General features: G+C 44.5%; 2 protein-coding genes across 3 annotated transcripts in view; both read left to right on the top strand.

Moving 5' to 3' along the window:
- The first annotated feature begins 191 nt into the window (after nt 1-191).
- Nucleotides 192-16,563, top strand: ATP5F1C (ATP synthase F1 subunit gamma). 2 transcript variants are annotated; one of them, XM_032221699.1, is made up of 9 exons: nt 192-373; nt 2,498-2,532; nt 4,571-4,702; nt 5,538-5,742; nt 7,528-7,671; nt 9,075-9,139; nt 12,737-12,892; nt 13,357-13,453; nt 16,422-16,563. In XM_032221699.1, the coding sequence occupies exons 2-9, from the start codon at nt 2,514-2,516 to the stop codon at nt 16,423-16,425; spliced, it is 822 nt and encodes a 273-aa protein (XP_032077590.1). In that variant the 5' UTR covers nt 192-373; nt 2,498-2,513; the 3' UTR covers nt 16,426-16,563. The 2 variants fall into 2 exon arrangements, with proteins under 2 accessions (XP_032077590.1, XP_032077591.1); XM_032221700.1 differs by lacking the exon at nt 16,422-16,563 and having other exon boundaries at nt 13,357-13,457.
- A 6,060-nt stretch (nt 16,564-22,623) lies between these two features.
- Nucleotides 22,624-24,964, top strand: part of TAF3 (TATA-box binding protein associated factor 3) — a 166,637-nt gene continuing 164,296 nt past the window's right edge. The window contains 1 exon segment of the mRNA XM_032221269.1: nt 22,624-22,937. Within this exon segment, the coding sequence (XP_032077160.1) occupies nt 22,772-22,937 (166 nt within the window). The 5' untranslated portion in view covers nt 22,624-22,771.

Here is a 24,964-nt window from a genome sequence, read left to right on the forward strand (position 1 = left end):
TTTGTGACCCTAGTTAGAGTCGTTCTAGCGCGCCAGTTTTGTGAACTCGGCTCTCCTTGGAGCACCGCCGCGCGCGCCTCTCAGGTGCTGCCCGCTCTAGCCGGCCAAGCTCAGTGTCCGAGCAACCACAGAGAGGAACGCGAGAGAGAGGGAGAGTGGGGGTGCACCCGGAAGCCGTCACAGCTCTTCCTTTTTTCGGAAAACGGTTCAAGGCGAGGAAGCGCGACGCATGCGCGGTACGAGCGCCCTGACCTTCAACAGCGGCTGCAGCGGCCGGCGGGCGATCGGACGAAGCTGCGGGAAAGAGCCGGATCGGCGGCGGTGCTGCTGCTGCTCTTCTTGCCGGTGCCCAGGACCAGGACCAGCCGCGCGGGTACTTCGGGGGAAGAGGAGCGGCGGTGGAGGGGAAAGGGGGAGCAGGAAGCTTTCTGCACATGCTCAGAGGCACTCTCGCCTCCCTAAAGTCTTAATGGGGGAAGTCAGCTGGCCAAGGATTGACAGCTGCCTGAGGCTTCCCTGAGATTTCTGAAAGCCCATCATCCCTGGCCTATGCCCTTGGGGACAGTGGCTGATGGGTGCTGGAGTCCAGCAGCATGGGAGCTTCCAGGGAATGCGTGAGCCCCCCAACCATAAGAGGCTCAGAAATTAGGTTTGGGGTGGGGGGGAGATGATTATTTTTTGCATTCTGATATTATCTTTTTTTTTGGGGGGGGGAGAAGTTTTTTTAATTTTTTAAAAAAATTTTATTTTAATAAAATTAAAAATAATCTTCCTTTAAACAATGTGCTACTTGGGTACAAATATTTTGTGCGGTAACAGTTGGAGATTTACAATCCTATTCATTCATTTAATCTATTCCAAGCTCAATACCCAGATCTTAAATATAGAAATACGGTGACAATCCTCTCCTTGATTTATTTTAACTCTATTCAACTCTATTGATACGTTTTTTTTTCCCTATATTTTACTCATCTGCTTTTTGATCTTACCTGATCCGATTGTCTCAGCCATTGATTTTTCACAGTTTTAATTCTAACCTAAATTCTAACTTTAAATTAATCTAGCCTACCTAATGTGGATCTCACTCTGTATGTAAGAGGTCCCTAAGTCTCCAACCTCCAGGCCTTCCGCAAAGCCCTTAAAACCTGGCTGTTCCGACAGGCCTGGGGCTAAAGAGTTTTTGCCCCCCTTCTCGAATGGTATGGTTGTTGTGTGTTTTTAAATTTTGTATTGTTATGTCTTGTCTTTTTTATCCCCCTGTCTGTACCCCCTTCCCTGATTGAATTGTGAGCCGCCCTGAGTCCCCTTCGGGGAAAAGGGCGGCATATAAATGTAATCAATCAATCAATCAATCAACCTTGGCAACTTTAAGCCTGGGAGGACTTCAACTCCCAGAATTCCCCAGCCAGCTGGCTGGGGAATTCTGGGAGTTGAAGCCCACCCAGGCTTAAAGTTGCCAAGGTTGGAGGCCCCTGCCCTATGGGAGTGTCCCTGTCACTGGAGACTTTCAATCATCCCAAGTCGTGGTTGTCCCAAAGGTGCTTTTAATTCAGGAGGCAACTGGACTTCCTTCCTTCCTTGTTTTTTTTCTTTTGAAGACATTTCACTTCTCATCCAAGAAGCTTCTTCAGCTCTGACTTGATGGTGGTGGTGGGGGGGGGGGGGGGGAAAGAAACAAGGACTGAAAATCTCCATAGACTTTTTTAGCCCTTTCGGATGAACACCCTTTGAATGGTGGGGGGAGGACAAATGGATTTCCAGAAGAAAAACGGCAGACTACAGGACCCATATGTCCACTTCAGTTTGCGATGCAGACAGCCCGGACTCAATCCCCATCATCCTGTGCTTAGATGCTCCACAGCGAAAGGACATAGGGTGGGGAAAGCATTGAATATTTAGAAGAGGATCGCCACAAATATGTTTCCCCCTTTTCACTTTGTAGCTCGGATGTCAGATCTATATGTTGAACTTTAATGCACTTATTGAGAAGAATTCTGTTCAGGAATTCTATATCCAAGGAAACATCCTTTTTAAGGGACGTGGTGGCTCAGTGGCTAAGACGCTGAGCTTGTCGATCAGAAAGGTCAGTGGTTCGAATCCCTCACGCCACGTAACGGAGTGAGCTCCCATTACTTGTCCCAGCTTCTGCCAACCAAGCAGTTCAAAAGCATGTAAAAATGCAAGTAGAAAAATAGGAACCACCTTTGGTGGGAAGGGAACAGCGTTCCATGCACCTTTGGCGTTGAGTCATGCCGGCCACATGACCACGGAGATGTCTTTGGACAGCGCTGGCTCTTCGGCTTTGAAACGGAGATGAGCATCACCCCCTAGAGTCAGGAACGACTAGCACATTATGTGCAAAGGGAACCTTTACTAAGCATCCTTTAGAAAGCTGCATCTATTACAGCTGTTCTACATTTTTGTTACTTTAGCAACTAAAGGAGGCACATTCGCTGTATGAAATATGCAAAGATGTGTTTCTTTTTCTTTTTTTCAGGATCCAAGTTAGGAACATGGCGACTCTGAAAGACAGTAAGCATTCAATGTTCTATTTTTGTTTGAGATCATCTGAAATCCTGACCGCATCTTCTTTTTAAAGTTCCATTTAAGAATCTACCGTGTTTTCCCTGGAAATACGACCTACTCAGAAAGGAAGTCCCAGCTTGGTTTTTACACCTGCACCCAATATAAGCCCCACCTCTCCAAAATAAGCCCTAATTAAGACCTCCCACCCACCCCAGGGTGCACAGGTAAACATTAAGCTAGGGTAGGGATGGCTGGTGGTGGAGGAGCCGCCCTATTACTTACTTTTAGATAGTTGCAGCCGGGCCTGGCACATCTCTGTCCATTTCTTCTGCTGCAGCTGGCAAGGCTTTCCGGAAGGCATCTGCAGCCGATAACAGAGCTCCAGAACTGGGGGTGACATGCACAAGTGAGGCAAATCGGGGTGGGGGGGCATCCTCCCCCAAAATAAGACCTGGTGCCTTTTTTGGGGTGTCAAAATAAAATAAAATAAAAAGGGATTTTTGGGGAAACACGGTAGTTACTTTAGGATGTGATGGCTTCATTGATTAGCCTTCAGCTGTGATGGGGAACCTTTAGGAGACCGAGGGCCCAAACTCTAACCCCAAACCCACCTATTTCACACAAAATGCTAACACGGCAAGTTAAGCTGAGTAATGAAATTTTACTGGCTAAAATAGTGATAAGCAAGGCAGAGTTCAGCTGAGAAAAATGTGATAAATGCCCTTTTATGTCCTTCATTTTTTTTCTGAAATATGTTTAGCAACAATAAAAAAGAAAAAACTTTTGTAATATCATTTCTCTCTCCCCCCTCTTTTCTCTCTTTCTCTTTTCTTGCCTCTCTCTCTCTCTTCCCGTTCCTCTCTCTTTCCCTCTCCCTCTCTTTCTTTTGCTCCTCCCTCTCTTTCCCTCTCTTCCCCTTCCTTTCTCTTTCCCTCTCTCTATTTCCCTCCCTCTCTTTCTCTCTCTCCTTCCCTCCCTTTCTTTCCCTCCCTCCCTCTCTTTCTCTCTTTCCCTTCCTCTCTCTTTCCCTCCCTCTCTTTCTCTCTTTCCCTCCCTCTTCCTCTCTTTCCCTCTCTCTTTCCCTACCTCTCTCTCCCTCCCTGTCTCTCTCTTCCCCTTCCACTCTTTCCCTCCCTCTTTCTTTCTCTCTCCATTCCTCTCTCTCTTTCTTCCCCTTCCTTTCTCTCTTTCCCTCCCTTTCTCTTTCACTCCCTCCCTCTCTTTCCCTCCCCCTCCCTCTCTCTTTCTCTCATTCCCTCCCTTTCTTTCTCTCTCCTCTCTTTCTCTTTCTCTCTTTCCCTTCCTTTCTTTCCCTCCCTCTTTCTTTCTCTCTTCCTTCCTCTCTCTCTCTCTTCCCCTTCCTCTCTCTCTTTCCCTCCCTTTCTCCCTCCCTCTCCCCCCTCTCTTTTCCTCCCTCCCTCTCTTCCCTCTCTCTCTCTCTTTCTGTCTCTCTTTCCCTCCCTCCCTCTCTTTTCCTCCCTCCCTCTCCCCATCTCTCTCTTTCTGTCTCTCTTTCCCTCCCTCTTCCTCTATTTCTCTCTCTTTCCCTCCCTGTCTCTTTCTCCCTCTCTTCCCCTTCCTCCCTTTCCCTCCCTCTTTCTTTCTCTCTCTTTCCCTTCCTCTCTCTCTTTCTCTCTTTCCCTCCATTTTTCTTTCTCTTTCCCTTCCTCTCTCTTTCTCTCTTCCTCTCTCTCTTCCCTTTCCTGTCTCTTTTCCCCTCTGTGGGAGAAACGCGATGGAGCTGGGCTGGGGCGATGGCAACTGTACCCAGAGAGAGAGGGCTCTGAGTGCCACTTCTGGCACGCATGGCATAGGTTTGCCACCACTGGCCTATAGGCCATATCAAAGCACAAAGTTGAAACACACATCGTCAAAAAAAAAATCTTATACAAACAATTTAAAATAAGAGTCGGGTAAAATAGAATAGTTACAGGATAAGAGACAATGCCATTATTTTATGTGGATTCTGCTGTTTGTTTCCATTCGGCCGTTTTCTTTATCTGCTTAAAATCTTACTTCACTTCGTCTCCTCTCACCCATCCAGTCACCCGGCGCTTGAAGTCTATCAAGAACATCCAGAAAATCACGAAGTCCATGAAAATGGTGGCCGCCGCTAAGTATTCCAGGGCGGAGAGAGAATTAAAGCCTGCCAGAGTTTACGGTGTGGGGGCGTTGGGTAAGGGCCTTTCCCCTTTGTGGCTGGATGGCGTTTATTCTTTCCGAAATGATTCCCTGACGCTTTGCTGACCTCGAACTTCTGAACGAGCTGTTTCCAGCCACCTTGTAACAAGCAGGCCTCACCTTAACAACCATCATTGAGCCCAAAAGACAGTTGTGACGTGAATTTTGTCCCATTTTATTTTACCTTTACCATCGTTCTTGACCCAGTTGTTAAGTGAATCATGGCAGCTGATCGTTTTAGGAACCTGTTGTTAAGTGAATCTGGCTTCCCCATTAACTTTGCCTGTGAAGGTCCGTCACAAATACGAGCCCGTTGCCAAATGCCTGACATTTAATTAGATGCCCTCATTAAATCATGAGCCTCAAGCCAAGCTTCAAAAGAAATCCAGTTATTTATCAGGAGCTTCATGCCGGCATGGACCAGGTGGAGCCAATTCGGACCTTAGTGTTCTGACCGAGGCTTCCCAAGAGCCAGAAGCAAATTCCTTGTCCCGACAAAAAACCCTTTTATTAATTTCCTGTGAATTCTGCTCATTCACGTCCAGCAAAGTCTTTTGAGGGAGGATTTACGGTCACAGACCTTATCTGGCTTGGAGAGCTGCCAGGCCGAGATCTGCAGAACAGAGAGGGATGCAGTGTTTATGCATTGTTATATGATTGGCCCAAAGTCACTCAGCTGGCTTTCCTGGTGAAGGCGAGACTAGAACTCCCCGTCTCCCGGTGATTGGCACAAAGTCATTCCGGATGCTTTCGTGGTTTTGATATCTGGGTTTTTCAATGGTTGCTCATTGTTAATGATCCATTTTTTTTCTTTTTCTTTTTTTTTGAAGCTCTCTACGAGAAAGTAGACATCAAACCCCCCGAGGACAAGAAAAAGCACCTCCTGGTTGGCGTGTCTTCTGACCGTGGCCTGTGTGGGGCCATTCACACCTCCGTGGCTAAAGAGATCAAGCATCAGTTCTCCAACCTCACGGGCGCAGGGAAAGAAGTTATGGTGGTTGGGATTGGCGACAAGCTGAGAACCATCCTACAGAGGTAACCTCTTCCTCTGGGCCTCCTCAATTTGAACGGCGGGTTCCTCAGCCCTGGTGGCGCCGTGGTTAGGATGCAGGGCTGCAGGCTAACTGCCCGTTGCCAGGAGTTCGATCCTCACCAGGCTCAAGGTTGACTCGGCCTTCCGTCCTTCAGAGCTCGATAAAACGAGGACCCAGATTGTTGGGGGCAACATGCTACCTCGGTAAACCGCTAAAGAGAAGGCTGTAAAAGCATTGTGAAGCAGTATATGTCTTAAGTGCTATTGCGATGATAGGTAGGTAGGTACCATAGGTAAGTTGGTAGATGATAGAGTAGGTAGGCAGACAGGCAGATGATTGAGAGATAGGTAGGTAGGTAGGTAGCTAGCTAAGATAGGATGGGATAGGATAGGATAGATGAGATAGGATAGGATAGATGAGATAGAATATTAGATATAGGATAGATGAGATAGGATAGATTGGATGGATGGATGAGAAGATAGATGAATAGATAGATGAGAGGATAGATGAGATAGGATGGATGGATGGATGAGACGATAGATGAATAGATAGATGAGATAGGATAGATGGATGGATAGAGATAGATAGGAGGGATGGATGGATAGAAGATAGGTAGATAGGATAGATTGGATGGATGGATGAGAAAGATGAATAGATAGATGAGAGGATAGATGAGACAGGATAGATGAGATAGGATGGATGGATGGATGAGACGATAGATGAATAGATAGATGAGATAGGATAGATGGATGGATAGAGATAGATAGGAGGGATGGATGGATAGAAGACAGGTAGATAGGAATGGATGGATAGGATGGATAGATGAGATAGGATAAATGGATAGTTGTACAGATAGGATGAATGGATGGATGGATGGATAGATAGAATGGATAGATAGGATAGATGAGATAAGATGGATGGATGGAGAGATGGAGAGATAGATGAGATAAGATGGATGGATGGATGAGAGGATAGATAAATGAATAGATAGATGAGATAGGATAGATGGATGGATAGACAGATAGTTAGGAATGGGTGGATGGGATAGATAGATGGATAGATAGATGGATATACAAACAGATAGGATGGATGGATGGTTAGAATAGATAGATTGGATGGATGGATGGATGGATGGATGGATAGACAGACAGACACAGGGAGAGTGGGAGATACTGTAGGTAGGTAGGTAGGTAGGTAGGTAGGTAGGTAGGTAGGTAGGTAGATAGATAGATAGATAGATAGATAGATAGATAGATAGATAGATAGATAGATAGATAGATAGATAGATGATAGATAGATGATAGATAGATGATAGATAGATAGATAGATAGATAGATAGATAGATAGATAGATGATAGATAGATTCCAGATTGTTGGGGGAAGATGCCGTCTGTAAACTGCTTGGTGCTGTAAAGCTCTGTGAAGCCCCATATAAGTCCAAGTCCATATAAGACCCTGTTTCACGCTGTAGCGCTTGTGACTGTGTTTTGTGACAGTTTGGCTGAAAACTGGTGCAACGCAGAACCCTTTCATGACCAGGTGTTCACTCAGCAACCTCAGATTTGCTTAAGTAGGTTGATTCGCTTAACAACTGTCCTCAAAAGGGGTCATGGAATTTGATTGGCTACGCGACTAACCCGTTGTCACATCTGGCCGTAACGGACAGGCTCCGTTGGAGTCTTATGCTGAGGACCGCCTGTCTCCTGGGTCTGATGGTTGCATTAGAGATCAGCTGACATTTCTGGATGTTTCTTAGAACTTGGATTTAAGATGCTCTTCATTTTAGGACGCATGGAAAGAACTTTCTCCTGAACTTTAAAGAAATTGGAAGGAAACCTCCCACTTTTGGAGATGCCTCCGTCATTGCTCTGGAGCTGCTGAATTCTGGATACGAGTTTGATGAAGGCTCCGTCATCTATAATCGGTTCAGGCAAGAATTCACCCATCCTTCTGCAATCTACAGGAGGGAGATTTCCAGGGAGAATAGCTCCTTGGTCTGATCTATCTATCTATCTATCTATCTATCTATCTATCTATCTATCTATCTATCTATCTATCTATCATCTATCTATCTATCTATCTATCTATCTATCTATCTATCTTCTATCTATCTATCTTTTTGTTTTACAGTTTTGCTGATAAATAAATGAAGGGAGACTAGTATAGATCTATTTCAAGCTAGTTCGTTCTCATCAGCTAGCCATATCCTTGCTGGGATTCGAACTTGGACTGTTTTTACATAGTAGGCAATTGTATTAACCTCTAAGCCACAAGCTCTCCTCCCTTATCAGCTGAGCCAGGGAAATGATTGTTTTTTCTTTTGTCAAAGCACATGGTGTCCCCAAATATGGGAGGGAGCATCTCTTATCTTTCTATCTATCTATGTATCTATCTATCATCTGTCTGTCTGTCTGTCTGTCTGTCTGTCTATCTATCTATCTATCTATCTATCTATCTATTTATCCTCTATATCTCTACATCTCTACATCTCTATCTCTAGCTATCTAGCTCTTTCTTTCTTTCTTTCTTTCTTTCTTTCTTTCTATATCTATCTATCTATCTAATCTCTAGCTATCTAGCTATTTCTATATCTATCTATCTATCTATCTATCTATCTATCTATCTATCTATCATCTATCTATCTATCTATCGCTCTGTGTGTGTTCTGGAATGCCTCGAGCAATTGTTGGAAATGTAACCAGACCCCAGACACACATTACCACATGTGCAAAAGAAGAAAATAAATAATTGGACAAAAATACACACATGGTTAGAAAAAAATGTTAAAGCAGCGTATAGATTATAAGCCAGAAATATTTTTGTTAGGCATAGTACCAGAAAAATCAAGGGAATATATATTTAATATTGCGTGTTTTGACTGCAGCAAGAATTGCATTTGCACAGCACTGGAAAAATGAGGAGACACCTACAGAAGAAGACGTAATTTAAAAAAAAATATTAGACTGTGCAGAAATGGACAGATTGACGTTAAAAACGAAAGAAAAAGAGGATACAGAATATTTTCAAACATGGGATTTGTTCTAAAAATGGTTGGACAATAGAGGTAGAAATTAGGAACGGCAAAATTATTACAAGCAAATTGATCCAGACAATGCGCTGTTCAAAAAGAAGCTATGTATGTAAAGAGAAAATGTATAAATAAACCGAGGAAGCTTTCAGATTCGGGATTCCACAGTTGTGCCAACATGTCTATCTTATTAAATTGGAACTTTAAGGATAGCTCTGCCTTGGACTCTGATTTAATTCTGCATGGTATTTGGAACGCTGACAGCAGCATGGTTCAAAATAATTTTATTTTCTTTCCCCTTTCAGGTCTGTCATTTCCTACAAGACGGACGAGAAACCAATCTATTCTCTTGAGACAGTTTCCGGGGCTGGTAAGTCCAGGAGTTGAAAATGACTAGTGAGTAGCCACCTCCAGCCCTTCCCTCCCTCCCTCCCTCCCTCCCTCCCTCTTTTAAACAGGGCATGAGTCGACTTTCAGAGTTGAGACTTCACAAAAAGACTATAAACTAAAGTACGAAGCAGTTGTGATGATCCTCACCTTCTCCCTTTCATTGCACACTTGTCAGGTTTCCAAAAGATGCCCTAATTAATTCATGACCCTCGAGCCAAGTTTCAAAAGAAATCCAATCCTTTATTAGGTGTCTTGTCCTCAACCCACAAATGAAATAATCTACACTTGTTACATGAGCTAGCGTAAAAATAGTGTTTCCCCTTACACCAACACTTCCCTACTACAATTTTTATTGTGCTGTTAGTTGCGAAGTCGTGTCTGACCCTTAGCGACCTCATGAACAACGTTCCTCCAGGCCTTCCGGTCCTCTACCATCCCCTGGAGTCCATTTAAGCTCAGGCCGACTGCTTTGGTGACTCCACCCAGCCACCTTTATTCTGTCGTCCCTTTCTTCTTTTGCCCTCAATCCTTCCCAGCATGAGGCTCTTCTCCAGTGAGTCCTTCCTTCTCATTTGGTGGCCAAAGTCTTTGAGTTTCCTCTTCAGGATCTGGCCTTCTAAAGAGCAGTCAGGGTTGATCTCCTCTAGGACTGACCGGTTGGATGGCCTTGCAGTCCAAGGGACTCACAGGAGTCTTCTCCAGCACCAGATTTTGTATTTGTATTTTATTATTTGTATGCCGCCCTTCTCCGGGAGGACTCAGGGCGGCGAACAATTTAAAGGGGAAAAAAAGGGGGAACATAAAAGACAAAATACAAATAATAAAAGTAGGCAACAGTCGCACAACCATACATGTCGAGAGGGGAGGGAACTCATCACCCCCAGGCCTGCCGACAAAGCCAGGTTTTGACGGCTTTTCGGAAGGCCTGGAGAGAGGTGAGGGTCCGAATCCCTGCGGGGAGTTCATTCCAGAGGGCCGGAGCTGCCACAGAGAAGGCCCTCCCCCGGGTAATAGCCAGGTGGCATTGGCTGGTAGACGGCACCCGGAGGAGGCCAACCCTGTGAGATCTAATGGGTCTGTGGGAGGTAATTGGCAGCAGGCGGTCTCTCAAGTACCCAGATCCAATAAAGGCCAGTTCAAAGGCCTCCATAAGCCTTCCTTATGGTCCAACCTTCACAGCCATCTGTTGCAACTGGGAAACACTACAACTTTAGAATGGGTAAAAAACTTTCACCCATTCCAGATAGGCTTCCATTTGCAAACACAACTGGGACGGGGAAATTAAGTGTTAAAGTGAGGCGGCACCTGATTGCACCCAACGTCGTGACCTTTTTTGCTGTGGTTGTTTAGCAAATCGTGGTGATCGAGACCACGAGACCACTGTGTGGTGACCTGCTTTATGATTGTCAGAACTTGTTACCCTAATGGACAGGCCCCATTATAGTCCTACGTCAAACCTGTATGTTCTTTATTGACTGATCGGCTTTTGGGGAGGAAAAAAAGGAAGTTAGAATTAAAGATGAAGTGCCGGGTAATCCTCTAATATATAACAGAATAACAGAGTCGGAAGGGACTTTAGAGGTCTTCTAGTCCAACCTTCTGCTCAAGCAGGAGAAGTTACCCTCTACCGTTTCAGAGAATTGGGCAAGTCAAATAAACTTAAATAAATGAATGCCCCAACACTGGAAGCCTTTAAGAAGATGTTGGATAGCCATCTGTCTGAAACGGTGTAGGGTTTCCTGCCTAGGCGGGGTTGGACTAGAAGGCCTCCAAGGTCCCTTCCAACTCTGCTATTGTATCGTATTGTATAAATATTATTTTACAAATGAATTATTGTGAAATAATTCACAAACTTGATTCCAAGCAGTGTCGGGATGGAGTTACTAGAATTATTCGTTGGAAATGTTCGCAGAGGTTTGCGGAGACTACGGGTTCCATCAAGTTGAGAAGATTTTGGAAAATGAGTGGGTTAACCCACTTCTCCCACACAGAGTTGGAAGGGCCCTTGGAGGTCTTCTAGTCCAACCCCCTGCTCAGGCAGGAAACCCTACACCATTTCAGACAAATAGCTGTCCAATCTCTTCAAAACTTCCAGTGATGGAGCATTCACAACTTCTGAAGAGAAAACATTCCACTGGTTAGTTGTTCTCACAGTCAGGAAATTTCTCCTTAGTTCTAAGTTGCTTCTTTCCTTGGTTAGTTTCCACCCATTGCTTCTTGTCCTGCCGTCTGGTGTTTTGGAGAACAGGTTGACCTCCTCTCCTTTGTGGCAGCCCTTCCAATGTTGGACGATCTCTCTTAGATCTTTAGTGAATGTAGAAGTCACTTCCCTACATCTTGAATGGTCTAGTAATCCGGACTGGGATTTCAATGCATGCATGCTATCCCTCCCATCACCCTCTCCTTTTAATGCTTTGTGGCAGTGACGTGCGGTCAGCTTTACCCCCGGTGAGGCTGTTTTTAGACTTGTGGACTTCAACTCCCAGAATTCCACAGCCAGGCATGCTCAGTTCTGATTTAAAGCGACAGCATTTTTCCCCCTTGCAAAATAAGTTTTCCCATTCTTTTTCTTCTCCCTCCCCCTCCTTCCTCCCTCTCTCCCTCCCTCCCCCTCTCTCAAACAGACACACGCACACAGAGAACTTTGATCCCTCTCTCATTCACTCACTCTCAAATACAAACACAGAAGTTGGATTGGATATATTTTCCAAAGGCTTGAAAGCAGCTCCTCTGCCATACCCCCCCTTCCCCTGCTGCCTTCCAATCAAACTTTTTGAATTCCTCCCCCCTCCCCACACACGGACCTTTTCCAGCTGTTTCAGAGACAATTTCAACTCTGCTTCTCCCAGCCCTCCCCTCCCCTCTTGAAAAGCCAGAGCTCTGAAGTCAGACTGAGCTAGTCGCTCCCAGAAAACTCTAAAAAGCCTCTAAAAATGCCCTCTACATGAGGCGAGAGAATATGTGCCTCATTTGAATAAGAAATTCTTCGCTTGTTAACCCTTGCTTAACTCTTAAAAGGCGAAAAAATCCTTATGCAAAAGAGGCCCCTCGTTCTCTGGCCTCCTCCTAGTTAATACTGAGAGCAGACACCAAGCCACTGTGACTTGAAATCTGGTAGCAACTACCCTGGCTTTAATTATTTTAAGAAAATTATTTAAAATCCTTTCCTTTCCCTGAGGAGACTGGTGAGGCCCCGCCTCCCTTGCCTCTAGTGACTGCACATCCCTGCTTTGTGGTGTGGAGTCTGGGCAAATGAATGGAGTGTTTACTGGCCGGATGCCTTTCCTGTCACCAGTGCGGAGTTTTGTTTATCAGATACACTATATTGCCGAAAGTATTCGCTCACCCATCCACATAATCAGACTCAGTTGTGAGCGAACTGGCAATATAGTGTATATTCTCAATGAGCCCAGAGAGAAAAAATATCTGCCTCTACCTAGGATCGAACTTGCAGCCTCCTGATTATGAGGCGAGAGCGCCTTCTCTAGGCCACCGCACGCTATCCCTCTGCCCTACAGAATACACGTTCAAGGCCCGTAAGGAACAAGCTGTACCAACTGTTGTGGTGTCTTTACAGAAAGCATGAGCATCTACGATGACATTGATGCGGAAGTCCTGAGAAGCTACCAGGAGTTTGTACTGGCTAACATCATCTTCTACTCCCTGAAGGAGTCTACTACGAGTGAGCAGAGTGCTCGGATGACCGCTATGGATAATGCCAGCAAAAATGCCTGTAAGTGGAAATCTGGAGAATTACCCTCTCTCTTTCGGCCGCTGAAAAAATAGGAGTCACAGCAGAACCTGCCAAGAGATAATCAACCAGTCTGAGTGATGCAGAAGTAAAATTTGCTTCACCTGTTGGAGCCATGCCTAAGGCGGGACTGGAACTCACAGCCTCCTGGTGATTGGCCCAAAGTCACCCAGCTGGCTTTCATGCCTAAGGCGGGACTAGAACTCACAGCCTCCTAGTGATTGGCCCAAAGTCACCCAGTCGGCTTTCATGCCTAAGGCAGGACTAGAACTCACAGCCTCCTAGTGATTGGCCCAAAGTCACCCAGTCGACTTTCATGCCTAAGGCGGGACTAGAACTCTCAGTCTCCTGGTGATTGGCCCAAAGTCACCCAGTCAACTCTCATGCCTAATATGTGATATATAAAATAATCTTCCCCTCCTTTGTTTCCCCCCCCCTTTTTGAAGCTGAGATGATTGACAAGCTGACCCTGCGATTCAACCGCACTCGCCAAGCTGTCATCACCAAGGAACTGATTGAGATCATCTCTGGTGCTGCGGCTCTGTAAGTATGGAGAGACAAATCCAGACGCTTGGCAACTGGCTCACATTTATGACGGCTGCGGTGTCCCAGGGGTCACACGATCCCTTTTGGCAACCTTCCGACAAGCAAAGTCCACGGGGAAGCCTGATTCGCTTAACAGCCGTGTGGCTAACTTAACAACTGCAACGATTCTCTTAACGACGACGGCAGGAAAGGTGGTAAAATGGGGCAAAACTCACTCAGTTAGCAACAAGGGCTCAATTGGGGTTGTAAGTTGAGGAGCACCTGTTTTCCGTTAATTTGGTGAGTTATTTAAAAGGTAGGTGAGGAACATTAAGGAAAACTGCTTCGGTTAATCTGGTGCTGAAGGTGGCCTTTTATAAAACCCACTTTCTGGGCATAAAAGCCGTCATTCCACTCGCTGTTGTTTCCTAAGCATTCAGCGAAATTCTGCCTCTGAATGAGATTTTCTTATAACGGCGGTTGCTAATCCCCTGCCAGGGTTCCAAATAGCATCCAAAATTAAATCAGAGTCCAAGGCAAAGGATTCCTCAAAGTTCCAATTTATTAAGAGAGGCCATGTTGGCACATCTGGGAAAAGCCGAATCTGAAAGCTTCCCGGTTTTCCACCCAGTTGAAAGTTCAAGATCTTGCCCCCACACTTGCAAGTCCATCCCATGGTCCAATCTCCCACTGCCATGCTGGCAGTTCCACCTCTCCAGTTCCGGTCAGGTGCAGAAGACAAAGGATGACCTTGGCTTTCTAGAAAGGAATTTTGTTTTGGCTACATAGCATCTCACTCCGTACAATTCCCCCCCTCCCATTTCCCCACAATAGAAAAGGCCTAGGAGAATAATAGAAAGTGTGGCAAGCCAAAGATCCAAAAGGAATATGGCTGCAGGCTGGTGACAACCCCATCGGATAACCGTGTCAGCAGCTGCGGCCACCCCATCTTCTGCCGTTTCCCGCAAAGCTCAGATGCTGCCGAATGTTTTTAACCGAGCCGTTCATAGAAAGCAGAAGCGGATACTTAATACTGCCACAATACCGTTCAATTGCGGTGGAGAGGGGGAGGGAAAGGAATTTAACGCGGCATAGAACGGAAAACGATTGCCTGTTTAATCCGCCCCCTTAATTGGCGGTTCTTATTAGCTTGTTTGATAATCTAATTTAAATGGCTCGTTTTAACGCATATTAATCCCACCTTGCACTGATTTCTCTGCCTTAATCTGCATCTGCTTGATGCTTCACTGCATGTTTTGTGTGTTTTCTTTTAAACAACTTCACAATCAGGAACTAAGGGCTAATCCGAAAGTTGAATGTCATCCAGAATCGACAGGTAAAACGATGTCATAAGTTACATGCTAAGCAAAAAATAATAATTAGACTGTTGGGAATAACTTTTAATAGGGGTGGGAAATTTGGTTCGCTTGACATGCTCGCTTGCAAGATGATTGACGCTGCCACAAATCCCGGCTGCCAGCATTTTTGCTTAAAAATCAATTCCATGCCTGTAATGTATTTGCCAGATGGATTTTGACAAGCCAGGGGTTTTGGAATTTTTTTTTTTTTACTATGGATGTTGATGTATTAAAGTATTGTGAAACTATGCTTCCTATTGGTGGGTCCTGGGGGAGTGTACCAAAAGTGTAGACCAGCAGTGCAAAAGTTACGACTGGCCTTGACGGTCCCTTGGTTGAAACATCCGAGTTCTTTTCAAAAGCAGCATGGCTGTCATCCAGGTCGGAGGTTAACGGAAAGTAAACTGTTGCAGATAAAACCACTTTGATAACGGGAAGTGTAGCTGAGGAACTGGCCAAATGTAATATAAGGCATTCCATATTGTCTCTATCTATTTACTGTATCTACCTATCATCTCTCTCTCTTTTCTATATTCTATATCCTATCTAACAATCTATATCTGTCATCTACCTGTCTATCATCTAAGCCCCCCCCTCTCTCTTTGATCTGTCTGTCTGTCGTATCTATCTATCCTATCCATCTATCTATCCATTCTATTATCCATCCATCCATCATTATCTATCTATCTATCTATCTATCTATCTATCTATCTATCCTACCATCCATCCATCAATCCATCCATCCATCATTATCTATCTACCTATCTATCTATCCATCCATCCATCCATCCATCCTACCATCCATCCATCATTATTATCTATCTATCTATCTATCTATCTATCTATCTATCTATCTATCTATCTATCTCCTACCATCCATCTATCCAGCCATTATTATCTATCTATCTATCTATCTATCTATCTATCTATCTATCTATCTATCTATCTATCTATCTATCTATCTATCTATCTATCTATCCGTCCCATCCATCCATCCAACCATCCATCATTATTATCTATCTGTCTGTCTGTCTATCTATCTATCTATGTATCTATCTATCTATCTCTATCTATCTATCCATCCATCCATCCATCCATCCTACCATCCATCATTATTATCTGTCTGTCTGTCTGTCTGTCTGTCTGTCTATCTATCTATCTATCTATCTATCTATCTATCTATCTATCTATCTCCTACCATCCATCTATCCAGCCATTATCTATCTATCTATCTATCTATATCTATCTATCTATCTATCTATCTATCTATCTATCTATCTATCTATCTTTCTATCTATCTATATCATACCATCCATCCATCCATCCATCCATCCACCCATCATTATCTATCTATCCGTCCATCCATCCATCCATCGGGAGAGATCTGTCTTATTGAATTCCATCATCCCAACTGTTATGATGGGACCAGGCAGCTAAATTTAACTATTTCATTAACAAAATCCTCTACAAGAGTTGTAAAGGCTGAGGCCAAGAGAGCAAAAGGGAGGGGGGGGGGCAAGTGGAAAGGAAAGTAGAAGCCATTCACAAATAGACAGAATTGGGAGAAACATTCAATTAAGTATGAATGGAATTCAAGCCTCTCTTTAATTCGTTGTTTCTGTTTACAGATAAGAGAGAAAATCCTTCCAGCAAGGAGTTCCTTTCTCAAGGGAGAAGATTATTTGTCTGCCGTTCCGTGAAGAATTCTCAGGCAGAGAATCCTCGTCTGTTTGAAATTTGTATTGCAATAAAGTCCTACATGAAAGTTTCCTCGGTTATATGACTGTCAGCAAATCTTGACGTGGATGGTGACTCCTGCCTAGCAGGATGCTAAAGCGAATGGTTGTAAGTTGAAAACTATCTGTACTCAAACTTGTACAGATTTTAAATGGCCTGTTTCAATATACCGTATTTTTCAGAGTATAAGACGCTCCGAAATATAAGACGCACCTAGCTTTTGGGGAGGAAAACAAGGGAAAAATATCTGCCTCCCAGCAATTTGCCTCCTTGTAGCAAACAGCAAACAGTACAGGCAATATACACTTTGTAGTGTTACATTTCAGACTATAATTGCACAGATGCTGTTAAAATTGATGTGCTTTCTGGGAGTATAGTTATTCTCTGCTATTGAAAAGAATAGCACTTTTTTTAAAACAATAGCACTGGGCCTCTTCAGATCAAGCATTTATTTTAAAAAGCTTCTTCATTTTGTTAAGTTGTCTAGAACAATAATAAAGCAGCCTTTAAAAAATAAGTCTAATAATTTGAACATTCTATAGGCATTTATAGTTATTGACTTACCTCCTCGCAGGAAATAGCCTGATTAGCACAAGAAAAAAAAATCTGCTTCTGCCTCTCAGCAATTTGCCTGGTGGAGCAAACAGCAAGTTTCACTTTCACTTTCTCCCGATCATCAGCTGTTTCAGGCTGCAGGAAATACCATAGCTTATTGCAGCCTCCTCGTTTGCTGCAAGGAGGTAAATTGCTGGGAGGCAGAGGCCAAAGGGTTGGGCCTGGTGGGTGGGTGGGGCTACATTCAGTATATAAGACGCACCCTAATTTTCACCTTTTAGGAGGGAAAAAGGTGCATCTTATACTCCAAAAAATACGGTAGGTAAAGGTAAAGGTTCCCTTCTCCAGGGACATGCAGTCACTAGAGGCAAAGGAGGCGTGGCCTCACCAGTCATGAGGAAAAGAAAAAAATTTAAAGAGTTTTTTTAAAATAATTAAAGCCAAGGTAGTTGCTGCCAGATTCACAGTGACTTGGAACAGTGCTTTGTGTTAACCATAGGAGGAGGCCAGAGAAATAGGAGCCTCTTTTGCATAAGGAATTTTTCGCCTTTTAAGAGATAAGCAAGGGTTAACAAGCAAAAAATTCCTTATGCAAATGAGGCACGTATTCTCTCGCCTCCTGTAAAGGGCATTTTTAGAGGCTTTTTAGAGTTCTCTGGGAGCAACTAGCTCAGTCTGACAGAGCTCTGGCCTTTCATGAGGGCAGGGCAGGGCAGGGAGAAGCAGAGTTGAAATCGTCTCTGAAACAGCTGGAAAAGGTGCCTGTGTGGGGAGGGGGGAGGAATTCAAAAAGTTTGATTGGAAGGCAGCAGGGGAAGGGGGGGTATGGCAGAGGAGCTGCTTTCAAGCCTTTGGAAAATATATCCAATCCAACTTCTGTGTTTGTATTTGAGAGTGAGTGAATGAGAGAGGGATCGAAGTTCTCTGTGTGCGTGTGTCTGTTTGAGAAAGGAGGGAGAGAGGGAGGAAGGAGGGGGAGGGAGAAGAAAAAGAATGGGAAAACTTATTTTGCAAGGGGGGAAAAATGCTGTCGCTTTAAATCAGAACTGAACATGCCTGGCTGTGGAATTCTGGGAGTTGAAGTCCACAAGTCTAAAAAGGGCCTCACCAGGCCTAAAGCTGACCGCACGTCACTGCCCTTCCATATGTGCTAGTTGTTCCTGACTAGTCAAGCCAGCCACATGACCACGGAGGCATCTTTGGACAGCGCTGGCTCTTTGGCTTTGAGATGAGCACCGCCCCCTAGAGTCAGGAACGACTAGCATATATGTGCGAGGGGAACCTTTACCTTAAATCATATAAGAGATGACTGGCATGCAATGCCAATATTGTTGCTGTGTAAGCTCTCTCTCGAGTTCACTTGAGCTTTTTTTCCTTAAGGTAGTCAATAGCCCACCCTCAAATCACCTCTAGTATTAATACTGCATAATATTCCCCTCCTTTCAAAAGTTAAGGTATAAAGAAACTGAAAGAGTATATTGAACCTTTAAACTACAATGCAGACTTGATGCCATTTTCTGCCTGTTAGTGCTCAGTGTTCCTAAAACTCTTGATTTGTATTGGAAGGTAGAAACTGACTTCCTGCCAGAAATTCATTACGATTTACGATGCCTAGAAAGGGAGAGGCAAAAATATGGTTTATTTTTTTAGTTGCTTACTTAAAAGTTGTTATAGCTGGCCAAGCCAGTAGATGCTCAAAAACAAAACAAAATATTATATTCATAAACCAGCATGAAATGGGTAAATTGATCTCTGGGCAGCTCTCCAAAGGCAAAAAAATAAGAACAGTTAAATACATATAGAAAGTAATGGATAAAAAGGGAGAGTTTGTTACTTTAGTCAAGGATTTCTAAAATTAAAAAAGGGAGGGTGGTTTTTGTGGAAAGAATTGTCAATCTTTTCTCCTGCCCCCAAGTCCTGAAGATCCATTTCTGGCACATCTTTTCCATAATCCAAGTTTAACTCAATGCGAGTGCATAAAACGAAACATTCATCTTAGCTGCTGAAGGGGGCAACTCAAATGCTCATGGAGAACTACAGAATGCAACAGTTGGAAGAGACCATGGAGATCTTCTAGTCCAACCCCCTGCTCAGGCACGAAACCCTATACCAAGGGTGTCAAACTCAAGGCCCAGGGCCCAGATTTGGCCCGCAGCCGCAGGGTGCTTAGATCTATAGAGCCAAGGTGGCACAGTGGTTAGGGTGCAGTACTGCAGGCCACTTCAGCTGACTGTTATCTGCCGTTCAGCGGTTCTAATCTCACCGGCTCAAGGTTGACTCAGCCTTCCATCCTTCCGAGGTGGGTGAAATGAGGACCCAGACTGTGGGGGCAATATTCTGACTCTGTAAACCGCTTAGAGAGGGCTGAAAGCCCTGTGAAGCAGTATATAAGTCTAACTGCTATTGCTATTAGATCTGGCCCGTGGGAGTGCCCTGGAAACTGCCAAGGACCAGCCCGCAGTGCCTGTGCCAGCAAAAATGGAACTCGGGAGTGCTGTGGCCCTCCCGTACTCTGTTTTCACTGGCAAGAGGGTTGCAAGAGGCTGTCGCAGACGAAAACACAGCTCGGGGCCCCATTTTTGCTGGCAGTGCACTCGGGCTTCCACCGGCACCCCCGATACGAGTGACGTCAAGCTGCCCACGCCCACCCCAGCCCCCTGACGGCAAACACAACCCTGATGCGGCCCTTAATGAAAAAGAGTTTGACACCCCTGCTGTATACCATTTCAGACGAATAGTTGTCTCCAATCCCTTCTTACAAATTTCCAGTGTTGGAGCAGCCACAACTTCTGGAGGCAAGTTGTTCCACTGGTTAATTGTCCTCACTGTTGGGAAGTTTCTCCTTAATTCCAGGTTGCTTCTTTCCTTGATTAGTTTCCATCCGTTGCTCCTTTTCCTGCCTTCGGGTGCTTTGGAGAATAGGTTGAACCACCCCCCCTCTTCTTTGTGGCAGCCCCTCAAATACTGGAACACGGCTATCACGGTTCCACCACAAATCCGCGGTAGACTAAAGCGCGCTCGATGAAAGCGTGTACGTGACGTCATCACAGCGCGACGAAAACAGCACGCTGTGAGCGGTAAACTTAAAATTAACGCGTAAATCTAAACCTAACCCCCCCAAACCTAACCCTAACCCTAACCCTTAACCTAACGCTAACCCTTAACCTAACCCTAACCCTAACGCTTAACGTAACCCTAACCCTAACCCTAACCCTTACCTTTATGTGAATCGGCTTGCTTTAATTTTATTTTAATTTTAATTTAATTTATTTTTAATTTTATTTGTCACGCTGATGATGTCACGTACACGCTTTGATTGGGCGCGCTTTAGTGGACCGCGGTTTTGACGGGTCACGGGCTATCACGTCACCCTTAGTCAGTGGTTGGTTTCAAAAAATTTTGGAACCTCTTCTGTAGGTGTGGCCTGCTTTCCAGGTCCACTGGTGGAACCTCTTCTAACCGGTTCGGTAGATTTGACGAACCGGTTCTACCGAATAGGTGCGAACTGGTAGGAACCCACCTCTGCCCTTAGTCCTTCTTTTCATTAAAAAAGTACGAGACTGAAACAAATGGTCACCGCTGCTACAAACCAAAACCCCAAAAGGTATTTACTTTTCAAGTTGTGATAAACTGGGGAATTTCCACAGATGGGTCATCAAGACATTTTCGACTCCTAGCAACGGCATCGATGAGATTTTCCCCGTGACAATCTTGTCTCCAACCTGGTAGATGCCTATCCTGGGATCTAAAGCCGATCATTTTTTTTATATATATATATATATGCCCTGGTGAATTCTAGGATAGGGAAGAAATATAATCACACCGTTGTGTCACGCAAGAGGCTTTAAGTCTAAAGTGGAAAAGAATCTTGAGCCTGGATCTGGCCAAGAGCCATTTAGTCAATATTGTGTGCCACATAGCGACCAGTCAGATAAAATCTTGGGAGCTAAGCAGCATCGATCCAACGGTGACAGCTTCTTAGCCGTGTAATTCTATGGCCACTGAATCAAAAGGCGATGCTGCCTCTCAGGTTAAATCTCTTAAGAAGCTAAGATACAATAGTGTCCTTCTATTTCCTCAGCCAGGAGCTGTTCTATTCACCTAATAGTTTGGGATATCCTTTTTAAAAAAAGCACCTTTTTCTAAGTCTATCTTTTTTTTGTTTTGACCTGAATTCAAAGTGGTCTCCGTGGATGTATATATAAAGCTATCACAAAATATTGTGGGTTCATTTTTTTTATTGGTTTATCAAAGCATAAAATACAAAACTGTGAAGAAGAATGAAAATGAAGGAAAAATTGGGGAGGAAAAAGGGGGAGAAAAAGCATGGACTTCCGACTCCTTTTGGTGCAACGTGAAAACCTCCACTTTTTGCTTTAATATAATAATATATACTAGCCGTTTCTATAATGTAACACCAAACCTATCTAATCAGCAAAAGCCCAAATCAAAGCTTCATAAGGATTTCAAGCATGGAATTTCATGACTGCAGCAGTCACAGATTCGCTGACTTTCATATTAAAGTATGATTCCAAATTCCTCTCCTCAGCCAGCAAGTTCAGATTCTTTCATTTGATCTATCTATCCATCCATCTCTCCTACCTAGCTCTACCTACCTATCTGCATATCTATCATCTATTTCTTCTATCTCTCCTCCCATCCATCCATCCACTATCCATCCATCTAGCCTATCCTTTCTTCTATTTACCTACATCTATCTACCTATCTCTGTATCTATCATCTATTTCTATCTCTCCTTCCATCCCCCCTCTCCCTCTCTATCTATATCTATCATCTATCTATCCATCTATCTTATCTCTCCTGTCTTCTATTTACCTACATCTACCTACCTACCTGCGTATCTATCATCTATTTCTATCTCTCCTTCCATCCCCCCTCTCCCTCTCTATCTATATCTATCTATCATCTATCCATCCATCTATCCTATTCTGTCTACCTATCTGCGTATCTTTCTATTTCTTTTCTTATCTCTCCTTTCATCTCTCTCTCTCTCCTACCTACCTCTATCTATCTGTGTATCTTTCCATTTCTCATCTCTTCTTTCATCCAACTATCCATCTATCCATCTTTCTCTTTCTTCTACCTACCTCTATCTACCTATCTGTGTATCTATATTTCTCCTTTTACATCTCCTTTCATCTATCTACCCATCCATCCATCCTTTCTTCTACCTACCTCTATCTACCTATCTGCGTATCTATAATCTATTTCTCCTCTCTCCTTCCATCCCTCCAGACTTAGAAGGTATGAAAGAAATAGGATATAATTAAAACTAAGGTAAGGACACCCAGCTAAGTCTGGCGCTTCAAATAAGGTACTCTAGAAAGAACTGCCAAAAAAAAAAAAAACCAGCACGCCACATTCACACGACCCACTTAGGACCCGTGTTTGATCCACCTTTCCAAAAAAAAAAAAAAACAGCCGCAGGGAGGCCAAGGAAGGAAACGAAGCCCGAGTTCTCGATGGGACGCGAGCGCCACGGCGCACGCGCGCGATCGATGCGCTCCGCGCTCGGCTGCCGCGGCCTCCGGGGCCGCCAGGCGACTCCAAGATGGCGGCCGCTGCAACAGCAGTAGCAGCGGCGGCGTGAGGGGGTCTGTTTCTTCCGCTGGGGCCATGGCGGCGCTCTGGGCCTTGCCGGGCCCGGAGCATCAGTAAGGCGAAGATGTCGGAGAGCTACTCGCGGTGGCTGCTCCGCGTGTCGGTGGCGCAGGTGTGCCAGGCGCTGGGATGGGACTCGGTGCAGCTTTCCGCCTGCGACCTCCTCACCGACGTGCTCCAGCGTTACCTCCACTCCTTGGGCCGCGGCTGCCGGCGCTACTGCGAGCTCTGTGAGTGAGGGACGGAGGCGTAAGGGGCAGGAGGGAGCTGGGTGCCCCTTTCGCGGTGGTTGTCATGGAGACGGCGCGAGGCGGAAAGAGGCGTTGCCGTGGTGACCGAGGGCAAGCCAACCGCCAGAAAAGTGAGGGAAAAAACAGCCCATGTTTCCCAACCGTGGCAACTTTTAAGAGCGGGTGGACTTCAACTCCCAGCATTCCCCAGGCGGCGTAGCGCCGGCAGCCTCGGTCCAGGTAGTGGAGGTAGCTGGCTGGGGAATGCTGGGAGTTGAAGTCCACAAAACTTAAAAGTTGCCACGGTTGGGAAACACTGTGTGTAGGGGTGTGTGTGTGTATTTGTGTGTCTCACAGAAGTGATTACAACCCCTCACGTTTTGTAAATATTTAAGCATATCTTTTCATGTGACAACACTGAAGACACTTGGCTACAATGTAAAGTAGTGAGTATGCACCTTGTATAACAGTCTAAATGTGCTATCCCCTCAAAATAACACAACACGGAGCCATTAGTGTCTAAACAGCTGGCAAGATATACTTAAATATTTACAAAATATGAGGAGGTGTACTCACTTCTGTGATGTACTGTGTATGTATGCATAATGGTTTATATATGTATGTGTGTATGTGTGAGTGTGTGTGTGAGAATGTGTGTGTGTGTGTGTGTGGTATTTGTGCTGATAAATAAATATTTGGGCATACCAGGGGTTGTGACACTACATACATACATACATACATATATGATATTATATTATATTATATATTATATTATATGTGTGTGTGTTGTATTTGAGCTGATAAATAAATAAATAAAGTGTATATATTATATATATGTAATCTTTTGAGAGCTGAATGCAGCGAAGTTTCATTTTAATGTATGATTTAGAATAGAATAACTTTATTGCCTCATTGAATGTACAGTAATCGTACATTCCTACGTTAAAATGAAATTAAGTTGCATTCTGCTCTCAAAGGGTCACCACTTCTAATATACACTACATAAACATGTCAAAATAAACAAACAAATAAATAAATACAAAATTATGCATATATCCACATATATTATATGACATGAAGAAAACACAGTCTAGTCCGGATGTATACATGTACACGGCGAAAAAAAACAAATCCTGCAAGTTTACCAGATGGATGGCATAGGGAACAAAGCTTTTACAGAATCCGGAGGTCCTGCTAGAAATACTTGGAAACCTCCTCCCAGAAACAGACCGTAAAGTGGGTGTGTGGGGTCTCTAACAATGCTTCGAGCTCTAAGCACATAGCACTTATAAGCAGTATCCTGAATAACCGGAAACGAGCTTCCTATAATCTTCTTTGCTGTCCTCACCACTGTCTGTAGGGACTTTCTATCTGAGGGGCTGCTACCACCACCAAACCAAACAGGGATGTTAAAATGCTCTCCATTATGCCTCTGTAAAAAGTGGCTAGGACAGAAGGAGAAAGATGTGTTCCCATCGATGCAGGAAACACAGACGCTGGTTTGCACGCTTTACTAAGGATGACGTATCGAGAGACCAGTTCAGATTGTTAGTTATCTGCACCCCCAGATACTTAATACTGTTGACCATCTCTACAGCTGATTGTTGTACATACATGTTTGCTGATTAGTGACAATAAAGTTTTTGTTCTATTCTGAAAGGAGCCGCTCAGGGATGCAGGTCAAAACAGGAAAGAAAATAGGAAGACGACATCTGTCTGCTCTAAAGAGAGCCGAGGTGGCGCAGTGGTTAGAGTGCAGCACTGCAGGCTACTTCAGCTGACTGTTAGCTGCAGTTCGGCTGTTCACATTTCACCGGCTCAGGGTTGGCTTCCATCCTTCCGAGGTGGGTAAAATGAGGACCCGGATTGTTGTTGGGGGCAATATGCTGACTCTGTAAACCGCTTAGAGAGGGCTGAAAGCCCTATGAAGCGGTATATAAGTCTAACTGCTATTGCTATTGCTAAACGGGTTCAAATCACCAGGAGCAGATGGATTATCTCCAAGGGTAGTGAAGGCGCTGGCAGAC

This window comes from Thamnophis elegans, chromosome 7 (assembly GCF_009769535.1).
Source record: "Thamnophis elegans isolate rThaEle1 chromosome 7, rThaEle1.pri, whole genome shotgun sequence".
Classification (NCBI taxonomy): Eukaryota; Metazoa; Chordata; class Lepidosauria; order Squamata; family Colubridae; genus Thamnophis; species Thamnophis elegans.